The sequence below is a fragment of the Furipterus horrens genome, unplaced genomic scaffold, assembly GCF_987537825.1.
Source record: "Furipterus horrens unplaced genomic scaffold, mFurHor1.1.pri manual_scaffold_12, whole genome shotgun sequence".
In the NCBI taxonomy this organism is placed as follows: Eukaryota; Metazoa; Chordata; class Mammalia; order Chiroptera; family Furipteridae; genus Furipterus; species Furipterus horrens.
The window spans coordinates 57,216,687-57,239,932 of record NW_028327182.1 but is presented as its reverse complement, the minus strand read 5'-3'; the positions used below and the strand labels follow the sequence as shown (position 1 = coordinate 57,239,932).

At 36.4% G+C, this 23,246-nt stretch overlaps 1 protein-coding gene and 1 pseudogene across 4 annotated transcripts in view; both read right to left on the bottom strand.

The window, feature by feature from the left end:
- PCCA (propionyl-CoA carboxylase subunit alpha) overlaps positions 1-23,246 on the bottom strand; it is a 510,516-nt gene that overhangs the window by 186,966 nt on the left and 300,304 nt on the right. For all 4 annotated transcript variants that reach the window (XM_090258653.1, XM_090258654.1, XM_090258655.1 and 1 more), the window contains exon 18: positions 21,323-21,431. In XM_090258653.1, coding sequence (XP_090114779.1) covers positions 21,323-21,431 — 109 coding nt within the window. The remainder of the gene's footprint in view (positions 1-21,322; positions 21,432-23,246) is intronic.
- LOC149996244 (small ribosomal subunit protein eS8 pseudogene) lies at positions 16,368-17,013 on the bottom strand (annotated as a pseudogene).

Genomic DNA, 23,246 nt, shown 5'->3' with positions numbered 1-23,246 from the left:
CTAGATCCAGGGCTATTATTTACATAAGTGCACTCAAGATAAGAAATTATTCTGACACACAGTAAGAAAGTAGAAATTACAAAGAGCACTAAATCAAAAATCAGAGAATTGACAAATACACACACACTATATACACATATCCTTTTTAAAGTTTCAAAAGAAAAGGGAAAATAAAAGATGTTTTAACAGAAAAAAAAAAAAACGGGCAGCTTAATTAAGAGTTTTCCTAGACACTAACGAGAAACCTTTAGTGACTGTAAAATGGTATATTATGATATTTAAACAATTATTATACTAATATCTTCTAAAATAACAATGCTTTCAAGCAACATAAGTTACTAGTATCTGCTGTTCCTTTTCTTACACATTTCTTTGTATTTCTTAGAATATTCAAAATTCTCAAAATTTATTCACATAACAAATTTCACTGAGACAATATTTAGAATAGAGAGAAAAGGTAACAATATAAAGAGAAATTTAAGTATTCAATTCAAAAAATCAAGATCTAAATACATGCATTCTCATCTTTAGTAATCTATCATTATGAATGAATTATTTAAGGAAAAGGTAGTACTAAAGTAGATGAACAGATGTAAATAAACACAATGCCCAAATCCATCCCCTAGAGGAGACTCTTAATCCCATTGCAATACATTACTTCATCTATAACCAAATACATAAAACACTGTGGTACACACACAAATAGAGAAAAAAAGCACTATACAGAAAAATCAAGGCATACCTTCATAAGATATATTTTTTCATGTGCTTTAATTCCATTACTCTTTTACATTCTTACTTATCTCACTGACAAATTTCTATAAACCACCTTTAAATCCTTTTTTGGAACAGGGCTATATATATATATACAATAGTTCCTCTCGAATAAGCGAAGAAGAGAAGGCTATGCTAAGTGAAACAAAGGATAATCCACACAAAACCAATGGTGAAGGGAAGGAAACCAGGTTTCAGATCAATGATTTGGAACATAAGGAAGAAAAAAACAGTCAACCAGTGCAGAATAAGGAAGCAAGAATTGAAAAAAATGAGGAAAACTTCCCAAATTTTGTGAAGAAGATGGACATACAGGTCCGTGAAGCACGGAGCGTCCCAGGCGAGCCAGATCCAGAGGGGACAACATCAGTACACATCATGACTGAGATGCCAAAGGTGAAAGATAAAGACAGAGTCCTGGGGGCAGCAAGAGAGAGTTACCAACAGGGGGGTGCCTATGGGACTATCAGCTGATTTCTCAGAGGACACTTTGCAGGCAGGAAGAGACTGGCAAGTAGTATTCAATGTGATGAAAGGCAACCTGCAACCAGGATTACTCTATCCAGCAAAGCTATCATTTGGAATGGAAGGGCAGATGAGTGCTTCCTAGACAAGGTAAAGCTAAAGGAGTTCATCATCACTAAGCAATTATTATATGAAATGTCAAAGGGACTTACTTAGAGAAAAAGAAGATCAAAACTATGAACAATAAAATGACAATGAACTCACAACTATCAACAACTGAATCTAAAAAATAAAAACAAAATCCAACTAAGCAAACCAGAGTAGGAACAAAATCATAGGTATGGGAATCATTTGGAGGGTTATCAGCTGGGGGGGGGGAGGGTGGAGGGGGAGAAATGAGGATATGGTGCAGGGATTAAGAAGCATAATCGGCTGGTACAAAATAGACAGGGGGAAGTTAAGAATAATATAAGAAAGGATGAAGTTAAGAACTTATATCGGCCCTGGCTGCTGTGGCTCAGTGGATTGAGTGTCGGCCTGTGAGCCAAGTGTTGCTGGTTCAATTCCCAGTCAGGGCACACTACTAGGTTGCACATCAGGTCCCCAGTTGGGGGCGCCAGTGAGAGGCAACCACACAGTGATGTTTCTCTCCCTCTCTTTCTCCTTTCCCTTCTCTCTAAAAATAAAACAAACAAATAAATAAATTATATATTAAAAAAAAGAACTTATATGCATGACCCACGGACATGAACTATGGTGGGTGGGATTGCTGGAGGGAAGGGGGGTAACTGGGTGGAGGGGAGCAAAGGGGGAAAATTTTTGAAACTTCTGTAACAACATAATCAATAAAATATACTTTTTAAAAAAGTAGTGATGGTGTTGATTTAGTTTTGATTCAAAAATCAAGAATTTCATTATCCTATAAAACATATCCAGAGTTCAAAGTATTTAAGGGGTGGTTAAACAAAATGCAAACATTTAATGCAACATTAAACATGTGAAGTGAAAACTTGATTGCCTACAGAAAGCATGCTATGCTGTTACCCTGGTGACAGGTTAAAAAAGGGATTGTGAGCTGAATAGCTGTATGATATAAAATTAAAATGTTTCACATTGAACAATCCAAAATGAATTGCGAAAGGTTAGAGAAGAGGAGAGAGAAATCAATTCTCCAATGGCAATGTTGAGTGGGAAAGAAGTATGAATAGGATTTGCCAGTGGGGTGCAACAGCTGCCAAATATCCTGCAGCCAAAGAATTACAATAATACTGATGAAGTGTGCAAGGGCTTCTGGAGTCATTGCAGGGAACAGAGAAATTCTCCTGCGATAATGAGGTTATTTTGTCTCCTATTCAGCTCTTATCATAAAATTAAAGCAAAGAAAAAATATTTTTAAATATTTATAAAAAATGCACAAATGACATCTCATCCATTTAATCAATATTTTGTGCTTTATCTCACATATATTTCTAAATCATCCAAGACAGTCTAATTAAGTAAATGGAAATATCATAACAGAAATAGTAAAAGTAAGGCAAGCTTAAAGAGAAATAACTAAATTGATGTTTTCTCCCCTCTTGCTACTTTTAGGGGATTTATTGCTCAAATGAAAGTACGTATGTTTGTGAATATATGCCCAAAGTAATATTTTTTATTATATTATCAGTCACTAAAACATCAGCTTCATTGTTTAATGAAGTACCTAATCTGAGAACAAATGTAAAACAATTAAGTATAAAAGTTGTGTTTTATTGTCATAGATGGTAAAAATGTGTTAAAAATTTGAAGTTCATTTGAAATTCAGAGACATTTAAGAGAAAGAGTCAATGGACAATAGTATGAAAATACCTTGTTTTACTTGGGAATTATTTTCATATGGCTGTTTTATGTTTCTTTTCTAAGTATACCTTTCAATTATTAAGAACATATTTCAAAATCTTAAACTTTTATCTTTTATTTTAAAATTTAATAATTTGTAAATTAGTTATAAATCTAAAACCAAGGAAGGACACTTTTTAAATAGCAAGGAAAAAAAAAAAAGATAATTGCATTGTCAGGTAAAAATCACTAAAATATTGATTCTCCATTTTATAAGGAGGCCAATGAGGAAAGAAAATACAGTACAAATGTAGACACAATGACTGTAATTCAAGTGAATATAATTTCCCATTATGCTACTGTGACTAAAAGAGTTCAACTGATGACAGGCTCTGTAGCCAGTCAAGATACTTGATATGTAGTACAAAGTATGAGCTCAAAGTGATGATTACACACTGACTCCATACACCCAGCGTAATGCTCCACAAAAGGGAATGCTTCATTTTATAAAAATCTTCAGGCTGAAATGTTTTCATCAGCATAACTGTAACCCATAGTGAACATGTTCCTTTTCTTGAGTCTTTAACCTCTACTCAAGTACCAAGAGAGAAAGTAGAAAACAGGAAGTACAACTGTCTACCTTATGCAATTTAAATAGGATCTGAGCTGGAAAAGATTTCAGGAATCATCCAATCCAACAGTGCCATTTCTCAGAGGAGGAAACTGGAATCAAAAGTTGAAACATTTGCACAAAGGCTTGTATCACTTTGATACTTGGTAATAACACTGGGACCAAAATCCTGACTTCTGACATCTCACCCAGTGCTGGTTCCACCGCACCATGCCAACCACTGTGAAATTTCAGTGCCAGGTGAAGAGACAAAAGAATCAAAGATGATCTTATTTTACTAGCTCACATGACTAAATAGAAGGAATGCAATAAAATAACCTACACAGAACTCTGGGTACCCGTTTACAGTGTTTAAAAGATATGGGGAACATAATCATATTCTGCACTGTACATATCCAAATTTAACTGCCATTTTCCACTCAATATTCTTTTTAAAAAAAATATTTTATATATACTTTAATTATTCACCCGTTAACTCCATATTATGACAATCACAAGCTACTTTTCAGCAGTTACATTCCTTTGATCATGGCTACATAGGATGTGATTAATTGGAAAAGAGGGAGACCAGAGACATGGCCAGAGGTGACCCTATGCAGCCTACACCATTGCAATATAATTGTTAAGTTCATCCATTTAACATTCTTAAAAACTGCTCCTGTCAAGAAATTCTACAACCACCACATTGTTAAACTCAACAGTCTATAATCATGCTTCATATTAATATATTTCAGCTGAACAGTCCTGCCCCCTGATATCCTTTCTTCTCTTGGTTTTCTGAAATCCACCCCTGCCTATTTTTCTACCTATCTTCTCTGCTGTTTCTTCTCAGTCTCCTTGGGTGATCTGCCTCATTTTCCTGACTTGCTATGTGGAGTGTCCAGGGCCTCTGCTCGTAGTTGGTCTCCTGATTTCCACTTTTACCCTCTTATAGTCATTTACAACAGGAAAGCCACAATGATCTTGTCAATACATATGCCATATCAAGTTCTTTTTTGTTCAGGACTATGCAATGGATCCTATTTAACTCTGAGTAAAAGCCTAAGTCCTTACAATAGCTTGTCTAACAGAACTCCCTCTCTAATATTCATAGCTTGCTTATTCATCTCAAGTTGCTCTGGCATCCTTGCTATTCCTCAAGCAGGCCAGGCATACAATTGATCTTAGGTGCTTTGCATTTTACTGTCTCATCTGACTGAAAGATTCTCTCACCAGATATTCACATCACTCACTATCTTCTTCAGGTCTTTGCTCTAATGTAAATCATCTTATCCTGCTAATGCTTCCTGCTATCTACTTTCCTGTGATCTAAATGTAAACTGCAACTACCTTACCATCCACCTCCAGAATGCCCTATCTAACTTCCCTGTTTTTTCACCAAAATATTCATTATTTGGTATACTACATATTTTACTGATCTATTTTCTCTGTCTACCCTCCACGCAATGATAAGCTCAGTGAGGGTAGGATCTTTTTAAATCATTTGTGCCCTGCCAAAATCCCCAAATTTTCTAACCCAGCTCTTACAATGATCAATTGGTAATTTTAAAAGACATATAATTAGCCCTGACTGGTGTGGCTCAGTTGATTGGGTGCCGTCCCACAAAGCAAAAGGTCGCCAGTTTGATTTTGATTCATGGCCAGTCCCCAGTCAGAGGGCATATAAGAGACAACTGATTGATGTTTCTCTGCACATTGATGTTTCTCTTCCTCTCTTTCTCCCTTCCTCCCCATAAATAAATAAATAACAAATAAATAAATAAAATATTTTAAAAAGATGTAATTATATTTAATATCTATATCTGATTCTCTTATTCATTAAGGAATGGTAGGATACATCTTTAACATAAGAAAAGTGATTTCAAATCAACAGCTAGCAAGCATACTTGTTGATGTTGAAACACTTAAGGCATTCCAGTTAGGAAAAAAACAAGCATAGAATTCTGTCTGAGATTTAAATATTGGGGAGAGATAGCTAAAATTTTATGGACATTATGTTAAGTATTTTATATCTCATTTGGCATCAACAAAAACTCTTTAAGAACTACTATTATCTCCATATTACAGATGAAGAAACTATGTCCAAGAGAGGTTAAATAATTTATCCTAAAATAATAGCTAGTGATTGGCAGAACCATGAAGAAATCCAGGTATCTGGCACAATAGCCTGTGTTCTTAAACATAAACCATACTGCAAGTTCTAGCCAGAAAGACAAGAAAAATAAATTTTATAGCTCATAGAAAGGAAGTTACCAGTAAAATATGTAGTGGTAAATTTAATTGTTATTTAATATCTATTTCACACCAGAAAACTGATCCAAGAAAATCATGATAATCCAATTCCCCTTTCAATGATTGATTTAGGAATGGACAGACTTACCTCTGGTCAATGAGAACTGAGAAGTAGCTTGCGGGGTAACATCTGGGAAAGGTTTCCACTTTTAGAGACAGACACAATGTTCTGAACTTTATCTAGATTTAACACGTGTAACTTCTGCAGCTATCCTGCTGTCTCAGCCTTATGATAAAGCACATACAGAGAAGACAGCAAGGCTAAGAGAACTTCAGAGAAGTGGCACCAGTAGGTGAACATATTGAGCCTTGTCCTTCCTGTCCTCTGAACCTCCCTTTAAATGTGAGGTGAGAACGGTGTCAGATTGAATCAGGGTTTCTGTTACCTGTAACCAAAAGTATCCCAAGTGATTTAGAAGACTATGTGACTGCCCCTTTGGAAATCAAATAAAGTTATTATAATGGATTTTTAAAGTTTAGGAAAAATTGTAATAAAAGAAATATAAACACTAAAGTAGTCAAACATAGAAAAAAGAAATTAAAATGGTGGTGGCAGAAGGCTGTGAAAAGAGGAAATGGGAAGTTGTGTAATGGGTATAGAGATTCAGTTCTGCAAGATAAGATCTACTGCACAACATTGTGCGTACAATTAAACTTATGTATTGTACACTTAAAAATGGTTAAGACGGTAAGTTTTGTTTTTCACCACAACAAAAAAAGAAATACCAATATCATTAGCTTTTCTTTATCAAGTCAATAATCATTTAGAAAATGAGAAAAAAATCACATCCATAATAATACAATATATAAACAACCGAGGAATAATAAAAAAATATAAACTAAGAATAAACAAGAAATATACACTTAAAATAAGAAAAATTATAAAGCTTTAATAACAAACAAGAGGCTTCAATAAGTCATATATTTTTTGAAAATCTTCAATATTTGATGTTAATTCTATCCTAATTTACCATAACTTTAAGCCAATTCCAGTATCAAAATGCTTTCAAAGCTCAGCCAAAATAATAATCGATAAAGTTTCAGAAAATAAATTATTAACTTAAGGATAGAATGACAAAACCATGGAAATAAATAAAGAGAAAACTTCAGAAATAGACCATAATATATTTAGGATTTTTCATAGGATGAATGTGACATTTAGTAATCAACAAAGAAAAGATAGACAAGACAAATGGAATTGATCCTACTGGTTAACTATATAAAAACGTAAAATTAGATCTCAATCTCATATAACCCTGCAAAATATATTTGAAATATGAAATGCTAATGTAATAAAGGAACACTATAAAAGGGTGAACATAGAGCATATGTAAATATTTGATATAGTCTTATTTTTAAATAAAAGCAAAATAAGAAAACACAAAGAAAAAAATAATTTGACTATATAATATTAAAAACAACTCTGATGGCATCTGATTTGCTGACTTACTTCACTGAAGATAACTTGATCCCCATTTCTACTTTGTCATATTTATAGCTACTTGATATAAACAAATAAAAAAATGTCATTTCTTGCTCTTGATATTTTCTTTTAGCTTACCTATAAAGCATTTAGTTGGTTTTGAACCACAACATAAAATTCATTTTTAATTTCTTTATTAAAAATTAGGTGAAAGAATATGGGTATTAAACATAATTATACAGGATCAATTACTCTCACAAAACTCTATGAAATAGGACAGAATACATATTATTTCCATTATAGGTAAGCTTAAGATATAATATACCAAAAGTCGCATTACTAATAAATGGTATAGCTGTTACTACAATCCAGACTTCTAATTTTAAATTTTAGTCTTTTCTACTAAACCACAGAATGTATTTATATAACATGCATACCTCCTTATGTGTGTGATGTGTATTTGTGTGTGGATATTCAAGTCACAGACATGAGAAAGAGAGGGAAAGAAGAGGAAAGAGATTAAGGGAAGGAAAAGTAGCAGGAAGAAAGAGAGGAGAGTGGTGGGCAGATGGAAGGAGAGAAAGGGAAGAGATGAGGCAGCAGAAAATGTGTACTTGAGATAAGCACACACTCACTGTTACTGACTGAATGTTTGTGCCCCCCACCCCAATTCATATGTTGAAATATAATGACCAATGTTAAGGTGTTTGGAAAAAGGAGTTTAGGGTATAATTAGGTCATGAGGGTGGAGTACTCATGAATGGTGCCCTTATATAAGAAGAAGCAGGAGAGCAAGCTTGACCTCTTTTACTAAATGATGATATAAGAAGTAAGGTTTCTGCAACTTAGAACAGAGCCTTCACCAAAATCTGACCTTGCCAGCACCTTAATCTTGAACTTCTAGCCTCAGAGCTGTCAAAAATAATATTTGTTATTTAAGCCACCCAGTCTATGGTAATTTGTTTTATGGCCCAAACTAAGACACAAATATGTCTGTCTTGCCATCCTTGAAGTTATAAAGAGATACTACTTTTGGGGAGAGTAGGTTGAAATACTTTATAAATAAACTACTAAATCACAAAGATGGAACTAATTTCATAGCATACATACAAAACAAATTGAATGAATGAGTTAAATGTTGCTGATTAATAAGGTGTTTAGGATTTTGAACACATCCTCTGGGGAATGGTGAAAAAGGCAAACAACAAAAGGAAGCAAGCAAGGGAAAAAAAGATGCCTGCAGTAAAAAAATTACTTTTATAAAACCAAGTAATCAACATCTCCTGTCTCCTTAAAACAGATGTAATATGTGAAAACTTAACACTGCCCATGTGCACCTCAGCATGGCTTAGCCCAGAGGACTGACATCTAAAAGGAAGTCAAGGGCTTAGTCTAAGCCACATTCCCTGCCAAATTCTCAAAAGATGCAAAGCAATCAAGGAATGCAAAACAGCTCTCTGCTAGGGAAGATAGATTTGGTCACCAGGCATTCTCCCTAGAAGTGATAAATTAGTCAGACAGTTTACAGAAAAATTAAATCATGAAATTAGAAAGTTTAAGTGATAAAGCATAAGAAAGGCTGGAGGACAATTTGCATAGTTATAGAACCTACCATAAGAAAGAATTGATGCAGAAATGCCAACGGTGAAATGAGGAACTACAGAAATTTACAGAGGGCAGAGTGGCATTCTCACTAATGTCTGAGAAGCTTAGGATAGCAGAGGTGGGCTTGATTGAGAGTAAAGCAAGGTGAGGGCCTACCCCAGAAAGGTGAATCCTGACTTGGGAGCAACATTTGGATCTAAGAAAAACAGGCTCTATGAGCAAAACTAAATAAAGATTACTGAAAGGGACAAAAAAAAATTTATTACTTTTTCCTCCAATCATTATCAGTTGGTGAAATAAATTATTATACCAAATCACAATATCAACAAAATAATTTCAGCTTCAAGTATCATGAAGCAATTGATTAACACAACTTTTTAAAAAATCCTCACCCAAGGATATGTTTACTGATTTTAGATGGGTGGGGGAGAAGGGGGGAACATTGACGTGATATGGAAACATTATTTGGTTGTGCCCCAATAGGGAATTGAACCTGCAGCCAAGGCATGTACCCAGACTAAGGATCAAACTCTCAACCTTTTGGTATATGGGATGATGCTCCAACCAACTGAGCCACTGCCCAGAGTTTAACACAACTTTAAATTATATGTTTCTAGCAATAAAAGTGTTTAAGAAAAGAATAATTATAAAGAAAAATAACTTTATGGTAAGTTAGCATGCATTTATGTAAAACCTTACCTATGTTCACCAAATTTATTTAGTCATCCTAAGAAAAATTGCTATTGTTTCTAACATTAACTATTTTTTCTAAAATGCACTGCTATCTTTTTACTATCCAAATACTATGGGTATGTACTATTAATGTCTTTTTCCAAGTCATAAATGATGAAAGAGTAAAACCCATAGAGAAACTGCAAAAATAATATCAGTAGCCAAAACAAGCAACACAAAGGAAGGGCTGCAGGCTACTAGGTTTGGAAGCATAAACATTACATGAGTACACCCATGACAGAGCAATATGTAGCCACACCTGGAGGCTGACACTTAGACTCCATTCCCAAGCCAATAATGAAAACATGACTCTGAAGCCAAAATGAGAAGATTTAACCTCCTTACATCAGCTTTGGTGTTAGGGACCTCTTCTGTGAACAAACAAAAATAAGACCAACATATTTGCCTAGATGTTATAGGTCTCTGTTGTTATGTGTGATACCAATTTTATAATAAACTAGCCCATGGAATAAATAAGTTTAATAGAAAATAAACTAACCAAAAATAAGTACTATATTTTTTGCACTATAAGATGCACCTGACCAAAAGACGCACCTAGGTTTAGAGGAGGAAAACAAGAAAAAAAATATTCTGAACCAAATGGTATACTAAAATATTTAATAAAATATAACAGAATAATATGTCAACCATTTAAAGTGAACAGCAGTAAACAATGGTATTAAGAATCATCATCACTGTCATTAACAAATGAGGAGAGACTTTCAGGTTCAAGTACTCTTCTAGTTTTCTGGGAACCCCAATAACTCATCATTGCTAGTGTCAGAATTTATGAAGTTCAGTTGCTCACACTCACTGATATCACTTTCTTGTCATACTGACCAGACGCCCTGAGATTCAGCAGTAAAGTGGGACATTTAAGTGGTATGGACCCACCACTTCCTCTTCTATCAACTGTTCCCACCGCTGACAGGTCAGGTAATACACATCACGGTCTGTGATGCAATATTCACTCCATAAGATGCACAGACATTTACCCCCCACTTTTGGGGGGAAAAAAGTGCATCGTATGGAGCGAAAAATGCAGTAATTGTTTGTTATATAGATAATACGTGCACAATTATGTACATAACTGAACTTTTGGCCCATATATTTTATTAGTGTAATTTTTTGGAACTTTTAAAGTGTAATGAGTTCAACAGTGGTATCATAGGAGGAGGACCCTGGGAAAATGGTGGTGTAGGAAGCACCAGGAATCTGTCATACCAACTTGAAAAAAATTTCATTAGCAGAATCTGTCTGATGTAAGTATTTTGGAACTGTGAAATCCAGTTGAAGGTTTGCAACATTCAGGGGAAGTATATGCACGGTAAATTGCAGTCAATTTCAGCTGGTACCACAGTAGAAGCCACCCATGCCTTCACCCCCAGGCACATTGTGCAGACAGCTGTGCACTATTCCTGAAGCAGCTTGCACAAAGCTTGTGGAACTTAAAGTGGACAAAAAGTCCATGTCCTCCAAATATTTGGGATCTGGGCTCTGATTGATGATAGCTGCTTTTAGTCACAGAGGTGAACACAAAGAAGTGAGTAGCCTTTGATATTGTACAACCCCACCCCACGGCCTTTGTCAGCTGAAGTGACTTATAGGGGATTTAAAAGGCCAGTGCCCCCCTTTCCTCCTTCAGTTTTTGTTTTTTCTCCTTACAAAAGTGAGACATTAAACACTAAAACCACAACTGTAAATATGAGGCAAATTAGAAAGTGACAACATGCCTAGGAAAAGGCTCAAAAAAACCCAAGACCTTATATTTACACCTCAGGCTGACCTTTGGCTTAGAGACAGCTTACAATAGTCAAATAAACAAATTTAAAGAATAGCAAAAAACAGTAAACCCTGGGGAAGAAGAAGATGATTTCCAGAGTGACCTCATTACTAGATTAAAACGTTCGGTATTCAAAAAAAGTTACGTCATACAAAGAAACAGAAAGGTATGGCCTGCTCAAAGTCAACAGAAACTACCTGGAAAAAGACCAAATGTATAAGATAAAGACTTTAAATCAACTGTCTTAAAGATGCTCAAAGAACTAAAAAAAGATATGGAAAAAGTCAAGACAACAATGTAAGCAAAATGAAAAAATATCAATAAAGAGATAGAAAAACTGAAAAGAAATTTTTTTAAATTCTGGAGCTGAAAAGTACAATTGAAATAAAAAAACTAAAGGGATTCAAAGGCAGAATTAAGAAAGCAAAAGAGACAATAAGCCAAATTAAAGATAGGACAACAGAAATGATCAAGTCTGAAGAACAGAAATAAAATGATTCAAGTGAACTAATCCTTGTGTGATACCATCAAGCAGATCAACACATTCTTTGTGGAAGTCCCAAAAGAAGAGAGAAACAAAGCCAGAAAGAATATCTGGAGAACTAATGGATGAAAACTTCCCCAATTTGATGAAAGACATGAACAGCTCAATGATCTCCAAGTCTGATGAACTCAGAGACTCACGCCAAAACACATTATGACCAAACTTTCAAAACACAAAGACAAAGAAAAAAATCTTGCAGGTAGTAAGACAGATACGAGTCATTATATACAAGAAATTCTCAATCCAGCAGATTTTCATCAGGAGCTTTGGAGAACTTCTGATCAAGATGGTGGCATAGATAAAACATGACTCACCTCCTGGCACAACTATATCAAAATTACAACTAAACTACAGAACAACCATTATTCAGAACCACCAGAAACTGAGCTGAGTAGAAGTCCTAAAACTATGGAATTAAAGAAGAAACCACATCGAGACTGGTAGGAGGGATGGAATGTGGAACTGGGGATGGTCCCACAGCCACAAGTGGCAGATAACAATTGGGACAAATATCTCAGGAGTGAGGAATTCCAGCCCCATACCAGCTCTCCACCCCCCTGACCCCTAGCCCAGGGTTCCAGTGCCAGGAAGAGAAGTCCCCATAACTTCTGGCTATAAAAACCATTGGGAATTAAGGCAGTGGAAGACAAAAACTTCTGGAGTCCCAGACAATTCCTCTTAAAGGGTCCATGCTGGGATTTACTTGGAGCTCAGAGGGATCTGAGCTCCAGAATGAGGGCAGTAGCCTGAAAGGCACCAGAGGCATATGGGGGGAACTTAAGTGCCTGGCATCAAGGTAGAAGTGGGGGTTGAGGGGTACAGCATACTCTCAGACAGACATGTTAGCAGAGGCCATTGTTCCTTTCCTGAGCCATCCCTACACAGAACCTGCAGTCAGACACCATATCTGAGACTCCCTCAGACTGGCTCACACTGCCCCAACCTGGTGGTTCCCACCCAATTTTCAGGCCCACCCAAGCTATTTCTAGTGGCTTTCCCATACAAATAGTTTGTCATGGCTCATGCATCAAATTTTCATAAAATCTCTCAAACAAGCAGCATTTAGCTTCAGCATGCCCCTTACTTCTCACTAACTGGCCCCAGGCTGGCACTAGTAGCATCTGGCCTTGGTTCACAGCTTGGCCTCACTGGGCACCTCTAAGTCCAGCACAAGTAGCAGCCATCTGCAGATTGCTTTGTAGCTGATACTGGTTGGCCTTGGAAAGAATGCAGGTGGTGGCTGACCTTGGCCTGTACCTCCTGGGAGGCCTCAGAGACTGTGCATCCAGTAGACAGCTACAACCAATCAAAGTACCACCACCCAACTACCTCCACAAGCGACACACTCAAGGGGCAGACAGAGCAGGCACCAGGGCCCTACTGAAGTAAATCCTGCTCTGTGGAGGGGGCTCCTGCATAGCTGATCCTCCATGGTGGTCAGAGATTGGTGGTCACTGGTCATACCCAGTCCTTGCAACTGATTGGCCTAGGTAAATCCCTCCCATTGACATGCCAACAGCAATCAAGGTTCAACTACAAGAGAACGGTGTATACAACCCAGATGGTGGGCACACCTCAAGTACCCAGCTTGGGTAATAAGGGAGGCTGTGCCACTGGACCCTACAGAACAGCTACTACATTAGGCCACTCTACCAAGCTACGGAGTTGTAGCAGCTCTACCTAATTCATGGAAACAACCACAGGAAGGCTGCCAAAATGAGGTGACAAAAAACATGGCCCAAATGAAAGAACAGAACAAAACTCCAGAAAAAAAAAAAAAAAAACTAAACAAAATGAAGATGAGCAATCTACTGGATATAGAGTACAAAATACTGGTTATAAGGATGCTCAATGAACTTAGGGGAAAACTTCAACCATATAAAAAAGGACATGAAAACCATTAAAAATAAAGCCAGTCAGAAATGAAGGATATGCTAATTAAAATAAAGAACAATTTACAGGGAATCAACAGTAGAGTGATGAAACTGAGAATCAAACAGCAATTTGGATATAAGGAAGCAAAAAATACCTAATCAGAACAGCAAGGAAAAAAAAGAATCCAAAAACATGAGAATAGTGTAAGGATCCTCTGGGACATCTTCAAGTGTCCTAACATTTGCATCATAGGGATGCTGGAAGGAGAAGAGACAGAGCAAGAAATTGAAAACTCATTTGAAAAAATAATGACAGAAAACCCTCTTGACTTGCTGAAGAAAATAGACATGCAAGTTCAGGAAATGCAGAGTTCCAAACAAGATGAACTCAAAGAGGACCACACCACATCATAATAAAAATGGCGAAAGTTAAAGATAAAGAGAGAATCTTAAAAGCAGCAAAAGAAAAGCAGTTAGTTACCTACAAGGGAGCTCCCATAAGACTGTCAGGTAATTTCTCAAAAGAAACTTTGCAGGCTAGAAGGGACTGACAAAAAAATCTTCAGTGATGAAAAGTGAGAAACTACAAAGAAGATTACTCTAGCCAGCAAAACTGTCATTTAGAATGGAAGGGCAGATAAACAGCTTCCCAGAGAAGAGAAAGCTAAAGGAGTCCTTCACCACCAAGCCAGTATTATATGAAATGTAAAGGATCTTCTTTAAGAAGAATATCAAATACAGGAACAATAAGATGGCAATACATACACATTTATCAACGGTTAAATCTAAAAAACAAAATGTATGAACAGGCAGAACAGAAACAGGATCATAGACACAGAGAATGTTTGATGGTTGCCAGATGGGAGGGGGGTCAGGGGGATGGGCAAGAAAGGTGAAGGGATTAAAAAGTACGAATTGGTTGTTACAGAATAGGCATAAAGATATAAAGTACAACATAGGAAATAAGAGTAGCCAAAGAATATGTACACATGATCCATGGACATGGACAATGGTGTGGAGATGGCCTGGAGGAGTGGGAGGGTCTAGGGGGAGGGAGGGAAGTTGGGACAACTGTAATAGCATAAACAATAAAATATAAACTTTTTAAAAAGGGAACTTTGGAGGCAGAGGCAGTGGGCTGACATGTTCAAAGTGCCAAAAGAAAATAAGTGTCAACCAAAACCCTAAATCCAGCAAAACTGTCCTTCAAAAGGGAGAAATTAAGAAATTCCCAAATAAACAAAGGCACAGGGAGTTTGTGACCAAAAGACCTACCATGCAAGAACTGCTTAAAGGAGTTCTGCAGGTTCAAATGAAAGGACACTAGATTGTACCAAGAGGCCACATGAAAAAATAAATATCTCGATGAAGATAAATACACCCACAGTTATAAAAGCTAGTAACAACAGTATTTAACTCTGCATGATTTAAGGGACCAATATTTTTAAAAAATATTAGACTAAAAGCTAGTATTACTGTGACTTTTGTTTGAAATTGTTTTGTTTTCTACATAATTTAAGAGATTAATGCATTTAAAATAACTACTGCATTATGGTTTGGGGCACAGACTGTATAAAGATGTAATTCTGGGAAGTCAATACCCACACATGGGCAACCGCTAATCTTTCTATTTTCAGACATTTGCCTTTCCTAGAAATTTCAAATAAATGAAATTGTATTCAGTCTTCATTTGCTGGTTTATTTTTCTTAGCATGATTTTCTTTTTAGATTTACATATTGTAGGGGACAGATGGCACTGGTTCAGAAGATTGTGACCCCACACAATGCCCTGAAAACAGAGGCAAAGAATGCAGGCTGAAAGCAGCCTCGGGAAGTCACAGGCTTCTGCGTGAAAGCAGGGTAGTAATAAAAAGGTAGTAATTGTCTGGCACCAGGCTGACCTTCTCATGGGGTATTCAAAACTTAGTAAATGATTCACCTTCATCCTGTTTGACTTAGCAGATACATCATGCTTGTCAAGATTCCGGCATGTATGTTACTAAATAAAACTGGAAACAAGGGAAGTGTCAGGAGCATTTTCTCCTCAAAGAGGTGCTCACCTTTCTCTCTCCAGAAAAGTCAGACAGTTTCTGGGTCATTTTCTTCTGTGCCATGGGTCCTGTGGGTCCAGGAACCACGCAATGCATGTTAATGCATGCATCAGTACTTCATTTTCTTATTGATAAACAGCATTCTATTGCATGGATATACCTCATTTATCTACTTCCTACTTGATATACATTATTCTAATGGTGTGTAGTAGTATAGCATTGGAATTTTAGCTGGTATTTCCCTAATGACTGATGATGTTGGACATCTTTTCATGAATGTATTTGCCATTGATATATTCTTTTTATTTTTTTTTTTAACCAGAGAACACATTTATTAAACGAGCTTGTTTTGTTTTGAAGCACGAGCTTTCAAGAAAGGAGGGAAGAGGATTTATTTGCCTTTCCTGGCCTTAATTTTCCTTAGATAGAACTCCAGCTCCTTGCCCTCTAGCACATAGCCGTCTGCTCGGCCACACTGGCCTGGTCTTGAAGCGATGCATGCAAGAAGCTTGCCCTGCTGGAACTGCTCCTCTAGAAGAGTGCTGATTTTGGCATTCTTTTTCCTTTCATCATATTTCTTCTGAATTTCCTTTGATCGTTTTTTGTTTAAAATCTCTTCCTCTTCAGGAGTCAGCTTGGCCCCTTTCTTGCGGCCCAGGGGCAGTGTATAGTGAGACTCGTACCACTGCCGGTACGGTGTGCTGTCAATGAGCACAATACAGTTCTTTACTAGGGTCTTGGTGCGGACCAGTTCATTGTTGGATGCATTGTAGACAACATCAATAATCCTTGTTTTCCGTGTACAACACTCTGAGCCCCAGGAGAAGTTGCCCACGTCCAGCCTCAAGGCTCGGTACTTCTTTTTGCCTCCCCACACACGAACTGTGTGTATGTGGCGGGGGCCAATCTTAGTGTTGGCAGCAGGGCGTCCCAGCTCATATTTTCGCTTTTTGTGGTAGGGCTTCCTCTTGCCCCCGGTCTTGCGGCACTTGTGCCAGTTGTCCCAAGAGATGCCCATGGCTTGGCGCTGGCTCTGATATATTCTTTGATAAAGTGTCTATGCCAAAATATTTAAATTGGGTTGTTCGGCTTATTTTTTAATTGTAAGAATTATTTACATATTCTAGATTCCATTTGCTATCTCATTTTATAATTCTTTTTTTAAGTATATTTTACTGATTATGTTGTTACAGTAGTCCCAATTTTTTTTTCCCCTTTGCTCCCTTCTGCCCAGTACCCACCTTCCCTCCAGCAATCCCATCCCGCTTAGTTCATGTCCATGGGTCATGCATATACATACTTTGGCTTCATCCTTTCCTATATTATTCTTAACTTCCCCCTGTCTATTTTGTACCAACAAATTATGCTTCTTAATCCCTGCACCATTTCCTCATTTCTCTCCCTTCCCCCACCTAGCTGATAACCCTCCAAATGATCCCCATACCTATGATTCTGTTCCTATTCTGCTTGCTTAGTTGGATTTAGCTTTTATTTGTTAGAATCAGTTGTTGATAGTTGTGAGTTTGTTGTCATTTTAGTTTTCATAGTTTTGATCTTCTTTTTCTTAAATAAGTCCCTTTCACATTTCATACAATAATGGCTTGGTGATAATGAACTCTTTTAGCTTTACCTTGTCTGGGAAGCACCTTATCTGCCCTTCCATTCTAAATGATAGCTTTGCTGGATAGAGTACTCTTGGTTATAAGTCCTTGCTTTTCATCACATTGAATACTTCTTGCCAGTCCCTTCTTACCTGAAAAGTTTCTTTTGAGAAATTAGCTGCTAGTCTTATAGGCCCCCCTTTGTAGGTAACTCTCTGCTTTTCTCTCGCTGCTTTTAAGATTCTCTCTTTATCTCTCACCTTTGGCATTTTTTTTTTATTACTTATTTATTTATTTGTTTGTTTTATTTTTTTTTAGAGAGAAGGGAAAGGAGAAAGAGAGGGAGAGAAACATCACTGTGTGGTTGCCTCTCACTCGCGCCCCCAACTGGGGACCTGATGTGCAACCTAGTCATGTGCCCTGACTGGGAATTGAACCAGCGACACTTGGCTCGCAGGCCAATGCTCAATCCACTGAGCCACAGCAGCCAGGGCACCTTTGGCATTTTAATTATGATGTGTCTTAGTGATGGGTCTAGCTTGTTTGGGACTCTCTGTGCTTCCTGGACTTGTATGTCTATTTTCTTCACCAATAATGGGAAGTTTTCCTTCATTATTTTCTCACATAATCTTTCAATTTCTTGCTCTTCCTCTTCTCCTTCTGGCACCCTTATAATTTGGATGTTGGCACATTTAAAGTTGTCCCAGAGGTTCCTAAGCCTCTCCTCATTTTCTTTTTCAATTCTTGTTTCCTCATTCTGTACTGGTTGACTGTATCTTTCTTCCTTATATTCCAAAGCATCGATTTGAACCCTGGTTTCCTCCCCTCCACCATTGGTTTTGTGTGGATTTTCCTTCGTTTCACTTAGAATAGCCTTCACTTCTTCCCTTATGCGTTTGCCGTACTCAAGCATATCTGTCAAGTCTGTGAGCATCTTTATCACCAGTGTTTTGAATTCTATGTCTGTTACATTGGCTATCTCCTCATCTGTTAGATTGGTTATCTCCTCATCACTTAGTTCTCCCACTGGTTTTGTGTGGATTTTCCTTCATTTCACTTAGCATAACCTTCACTTCTTTTATGCATTTACTGTACTCAAGCATATTGGTCAAGCCTGTGAGCATCTTTATCACCAGTGTTTTGAATTCTGCATCTGTTTGGTTGTCTATCTCCATCTGTTAGGTTGGCTATCTCCTCATCACTTAGTTCTCCCACTGGAACCTTGATCCATTTCCCCTTTTGGGCCATACTTCTCTCTCTCCTCATTCTGATAGGCTCCTGTGTTTGTCTGCCTCTGTGTTTTAGGTAGAGCTCATTTTATAATTTTCTTGATGGTGCCTTTTGAAGGGCAAACATTTATTTTGCATGTTTTAAATTCTTCTATAAAAATAAAATAAAAATATGCTCCAAAGGCTAGTAAGTGAAGAGGAAATACAGTCACAACATAATATTAAGTAAAAAAAATATAATTCAAAGTACATTTCCAGTATGACTCTAATTATGTAAGATACACAGGGTAGGGAAAAGGTAGGTTTACAGTTGTTTGTATAAAAAAATACACACAGGTTGATTATTACAGTAGATTTATTACCTGTTTCATGTACTCACAACTATAAACCTACTTTTGCCCCACCCTATATGAGGGGGGACCCCAAAAACCTGGTATTTATTAAAAAATGTGTATTTATTCTTACATGTTTAAACTTCAGTCACCTTCAAAGTACTTTTCATTTGATACATTTGATATCATTTGATATCGAGATATTTTTTTCCACTGCTCAAAACACAGTTTTTGAATTCGTTGATTTTGATGCCTTTTAGTGCTTCTGCATTTTTGTTACTGTTGTTGTTGTTTCACCTCTTCCACAACAGCAAAACAATTCCCTTTGAGGATTTTTTTTCAATCCGGTGAAACAAACAAAAAAAAAAGGTTGCTTGGGGCAAGATCAGGTAAATAGCAAGGGTGGGGCACAGGGGTTGTGCCGTTTTTTGGTCAAAAACTGCTAACACTCAGTGCAGTGTGGGCAGGTGCGTGCATAAGTCCACCACCGTGAAATGGGCAAAAGCTTTGAAAGAGTCTTCAAAAAAAATTAACTGAAGCCAAACATAGCCTCTCACAACACCAGCTAAGTACATTTAATTTTTTAAATTTTTTAACTTATATTCCCTTAATTTTTTTATTTGAAAAAAAAATTATTTTTTATTACCATTTAGTCCCCTTATACCTGCCTCCCCAGTCCTGCAATCACCACACTGTTGTTCATGCTCATGAAAATAACTTGAATACATTCCTTAAAGATCAAATCAGTTCATCATTAGCTACATTCAGGATGTCTGAAATAATCAATGCCCAAATAACATCTGAAGGTAAAGCAATCAGGATATGAATACTGTATTTACCAAAAGAATTAAAAAATAATGCAAGGTATGGTTTTCATTTTAAAACAAAACCTATGCTCTCTCCTACACACATATTGTGCCCCTTCAACAGTGCTTGGAAATAGAACTGCAATGATGCAAAGGTCCTTCCTGTTGCCCAATGCAATAGCCACAGCAATGGCTATGGAGCACTGGAAACAGAAATGTTGCTAGTAGCTACCTTAATATTGACACTGAGATACGACTGAGAAATTAAGTTTGTAATTTAATTTTAATTCAAATAAACATACACGGCTAGTGGCTACCACACTGGACAACACAATGAGGGGGATAAAAACAACCAGATTCATGTCTCTATTGACGATTTACCTCTTCCTTCCAGTCATTTAGTAACTTACTGATATTCTATATTTTCTAATTTCTCCCTCTCCCTTGTTATCTACTCAATTATAACTTTAAAAAAATTGTTCTTTAATCTTCCTCTACTTTCTCTTGAGAATGAGAACAAATGAAGAGTGCCAGTTACTCCAAGATTTAATGAGTAAAAAGCCACATTAGCCTAAACCCTATTTAGTTTTTCTTCTACCTAATTCTTCAGAGATAATCTGAGCTTTTCAACTGTGCTCTTCAGAGGTTCTTTGCCACCTGACATCTTTCTTTCTTTATATCTTTGTTCTTACTATTGTGGAAAAGCAAAAGGAAAGGAACCTGAAATAACATAATTTTATCAACAGCATCACTTTAGCAAGTAATGGATTATAGTTACTCTATCCAATACACAAACATTCATAATAAAAAATTCTATCAGGAGCATTAATGCACAATGATTTTGTTTTATTTGCCCTTGGATAAAACATGCTTTCTGCTAGGAAGCTAAAGTGTATACTTAGGGATCACAAAAACTAACTCAACCTGGCATTAACTCCTTTTTATATCTTATAAATGAGTTTCACAAATATATATATATATATATATATATATACATATATCTGCTAAGATTCATTCCTACATTTTAGTATTATAACAATTCTCAAAATGTTTTTCAAGATTAACAAAGTAATAAAACAGAATAAATATAAATTACTTGTAAGTTTCCAGAGTATCTTCTTACCTCTGATAAAGTCCAAATTAAAGGGGCAAACATCTTTTTTTCTTTTTGAATTAAAAAATTCATTTGCACGAAACAGAAGCAATATGATTTTTAAGCAGTATGACTTTATTATACTTCTCCAAACACTCATAAGAACTTCCACAACTGAGATCAGTCAGATAATTTATTAACAATTTCCTATACAAATTAGATAATCAATATTTTTCTGTTCATGTATTATTTTAAATAACCTAACATACCTTGAATTTTCATGTTCTTGAAAACGTTGTGCTCTTAATTGGGATGCCACAAACAATGATGATGCTATTGCCAATAACTGGTTTCTCTCATTCTCTGTTAACTTGTGTCCTGAGAGAAATCAACCAATCATTCAATTGATCCAATATACACATAATATTAACATCATATATGCTTCTATCTTTTAGAATTATGAGTCATTCAAACAAGTATATCGTCAAGCACATATCATGGAGCTAGTTAGTATTATACCAGACACTGGAGCTTGCAGGGGGAATCAGAGGGAGAAAGATGTTCAAATTTTAAAAACTCTGCTCACTGCAAGTTTATAGTCTAATTTCAAAAGAAAAAGAAATATTAAGCATGCATAGAATGAAACAATCACATATTTTTAAAAAATATACTCAGATCTCTAGGAAAAACTTAAGGGTCCTCACACCCACTTCTCCTTATCACTCGTCACCCCCAATTTTAGTTTTAAGGAGAGGATAAAGGAAAAGTAGAAAAGGAGTATTGTTGGCCATGTTCTGTACTATGAACGATAAAAGGAAAATAAAGGTGTGATATTCTTGCATATAGTCAGGGTCTGAGTCCCAATCAACCAGCCAACCAATCTCTCCCCACCCCCGCAGCTCCCTTTCCCTCCATTCCTTCCTCCCTCCCTCTCTCTCTCCCCCCATTTCTTTAACTCCTATCAGTATATGGTGGACCTGGGGACAGTGGTCTAGCCTAGCAAGGTTTAGGAAGGCTACCTGGTCTGGCTGAGTCTTGTGCAGCAGAGAAATCTGCTCTCTTTGCATAATTTTCAAAAAGTGTGTGAGTAAAGGCAGGATTCGATATTTTAGAGTCTGCAGGTTAATGTGTACCCTTTAGAGCTATAATCTCACCACAGTATGGGCAATTTGAATGCTGAATCATCAGCAAGAAGATGCTGCTTGTAAAATTCACAAAAGAAAAATGATCAGATAATTATTTGAAATCATTTGAAAGAAATGAGACAAAGAGAAATATGTTTAAAAATCACTTAAAATAGAAATAACTAAAAATTATTCATAATTAGAACACAGATACTTTCCAGATCTGCAACACATTCTTCTATGGAGAGGTAGTTTATGAAACTGAAAGGTGCAGTGTTTCATGAAACTAAAGGAAAGGGAAAGCCCCAGTAATGTCCCAGTGTGCAGCATCTGCCTATTTCCTTATTATAAATACTCTATCCAAGGCTAATTTTTAACTACCAACATTATACCAAAGAGAATGGATTAGGAGGAGATGTGCACATTGGCTCTCCCAAGACATACAGAGGCCCTAGAGCCTATGGAACTGAGTCCTATGAAAAGTGTTTCAACAGTCTAAACACTACCTTGTCCTTTGAAGGTAGCCTTGATTCCCTAAATCAGAATTGGTTACTTTTTTCTTTACTCTCAAGATACTTTGCTTGTATCTTCACTTAGGACTTATTTTATTTTGTCCTATAATTAGTTCTTCACATGTTTATTTCTCTTGTGACTTAAGCTCCTTAAGAGCAGGAAAAATATATTATTTGTCTTTGATTTTCTTCTACAGCATATATTTATTATTTAATGACTGGACTTTTAAAGGCCACACTTCAGTCCCTATATCATAGTACCATTTTTAAAGGTAAAAAAATATATATGCTTGACTAAATTCAGTGAAAAATAATGGTATTCTTCTTATATGGGATCAAATTTCTATAAAAATTATGCAACTTTTCAGAAGAGAAAGATAATTTTTATAATTTCTTTTGATGAGACGGGTGACTAAAGTGTAGTAATGCAGCAGAGAAGTAAGTCCAAATTGTTCATTACAAGTCAGCTGAAATTATAGTTCCTATAATACCTTCTTTCTCATTTCCCCTTTATTTCAGAATCAAAATACCTTCATCCCCATTTTCCTTTTTTTCTG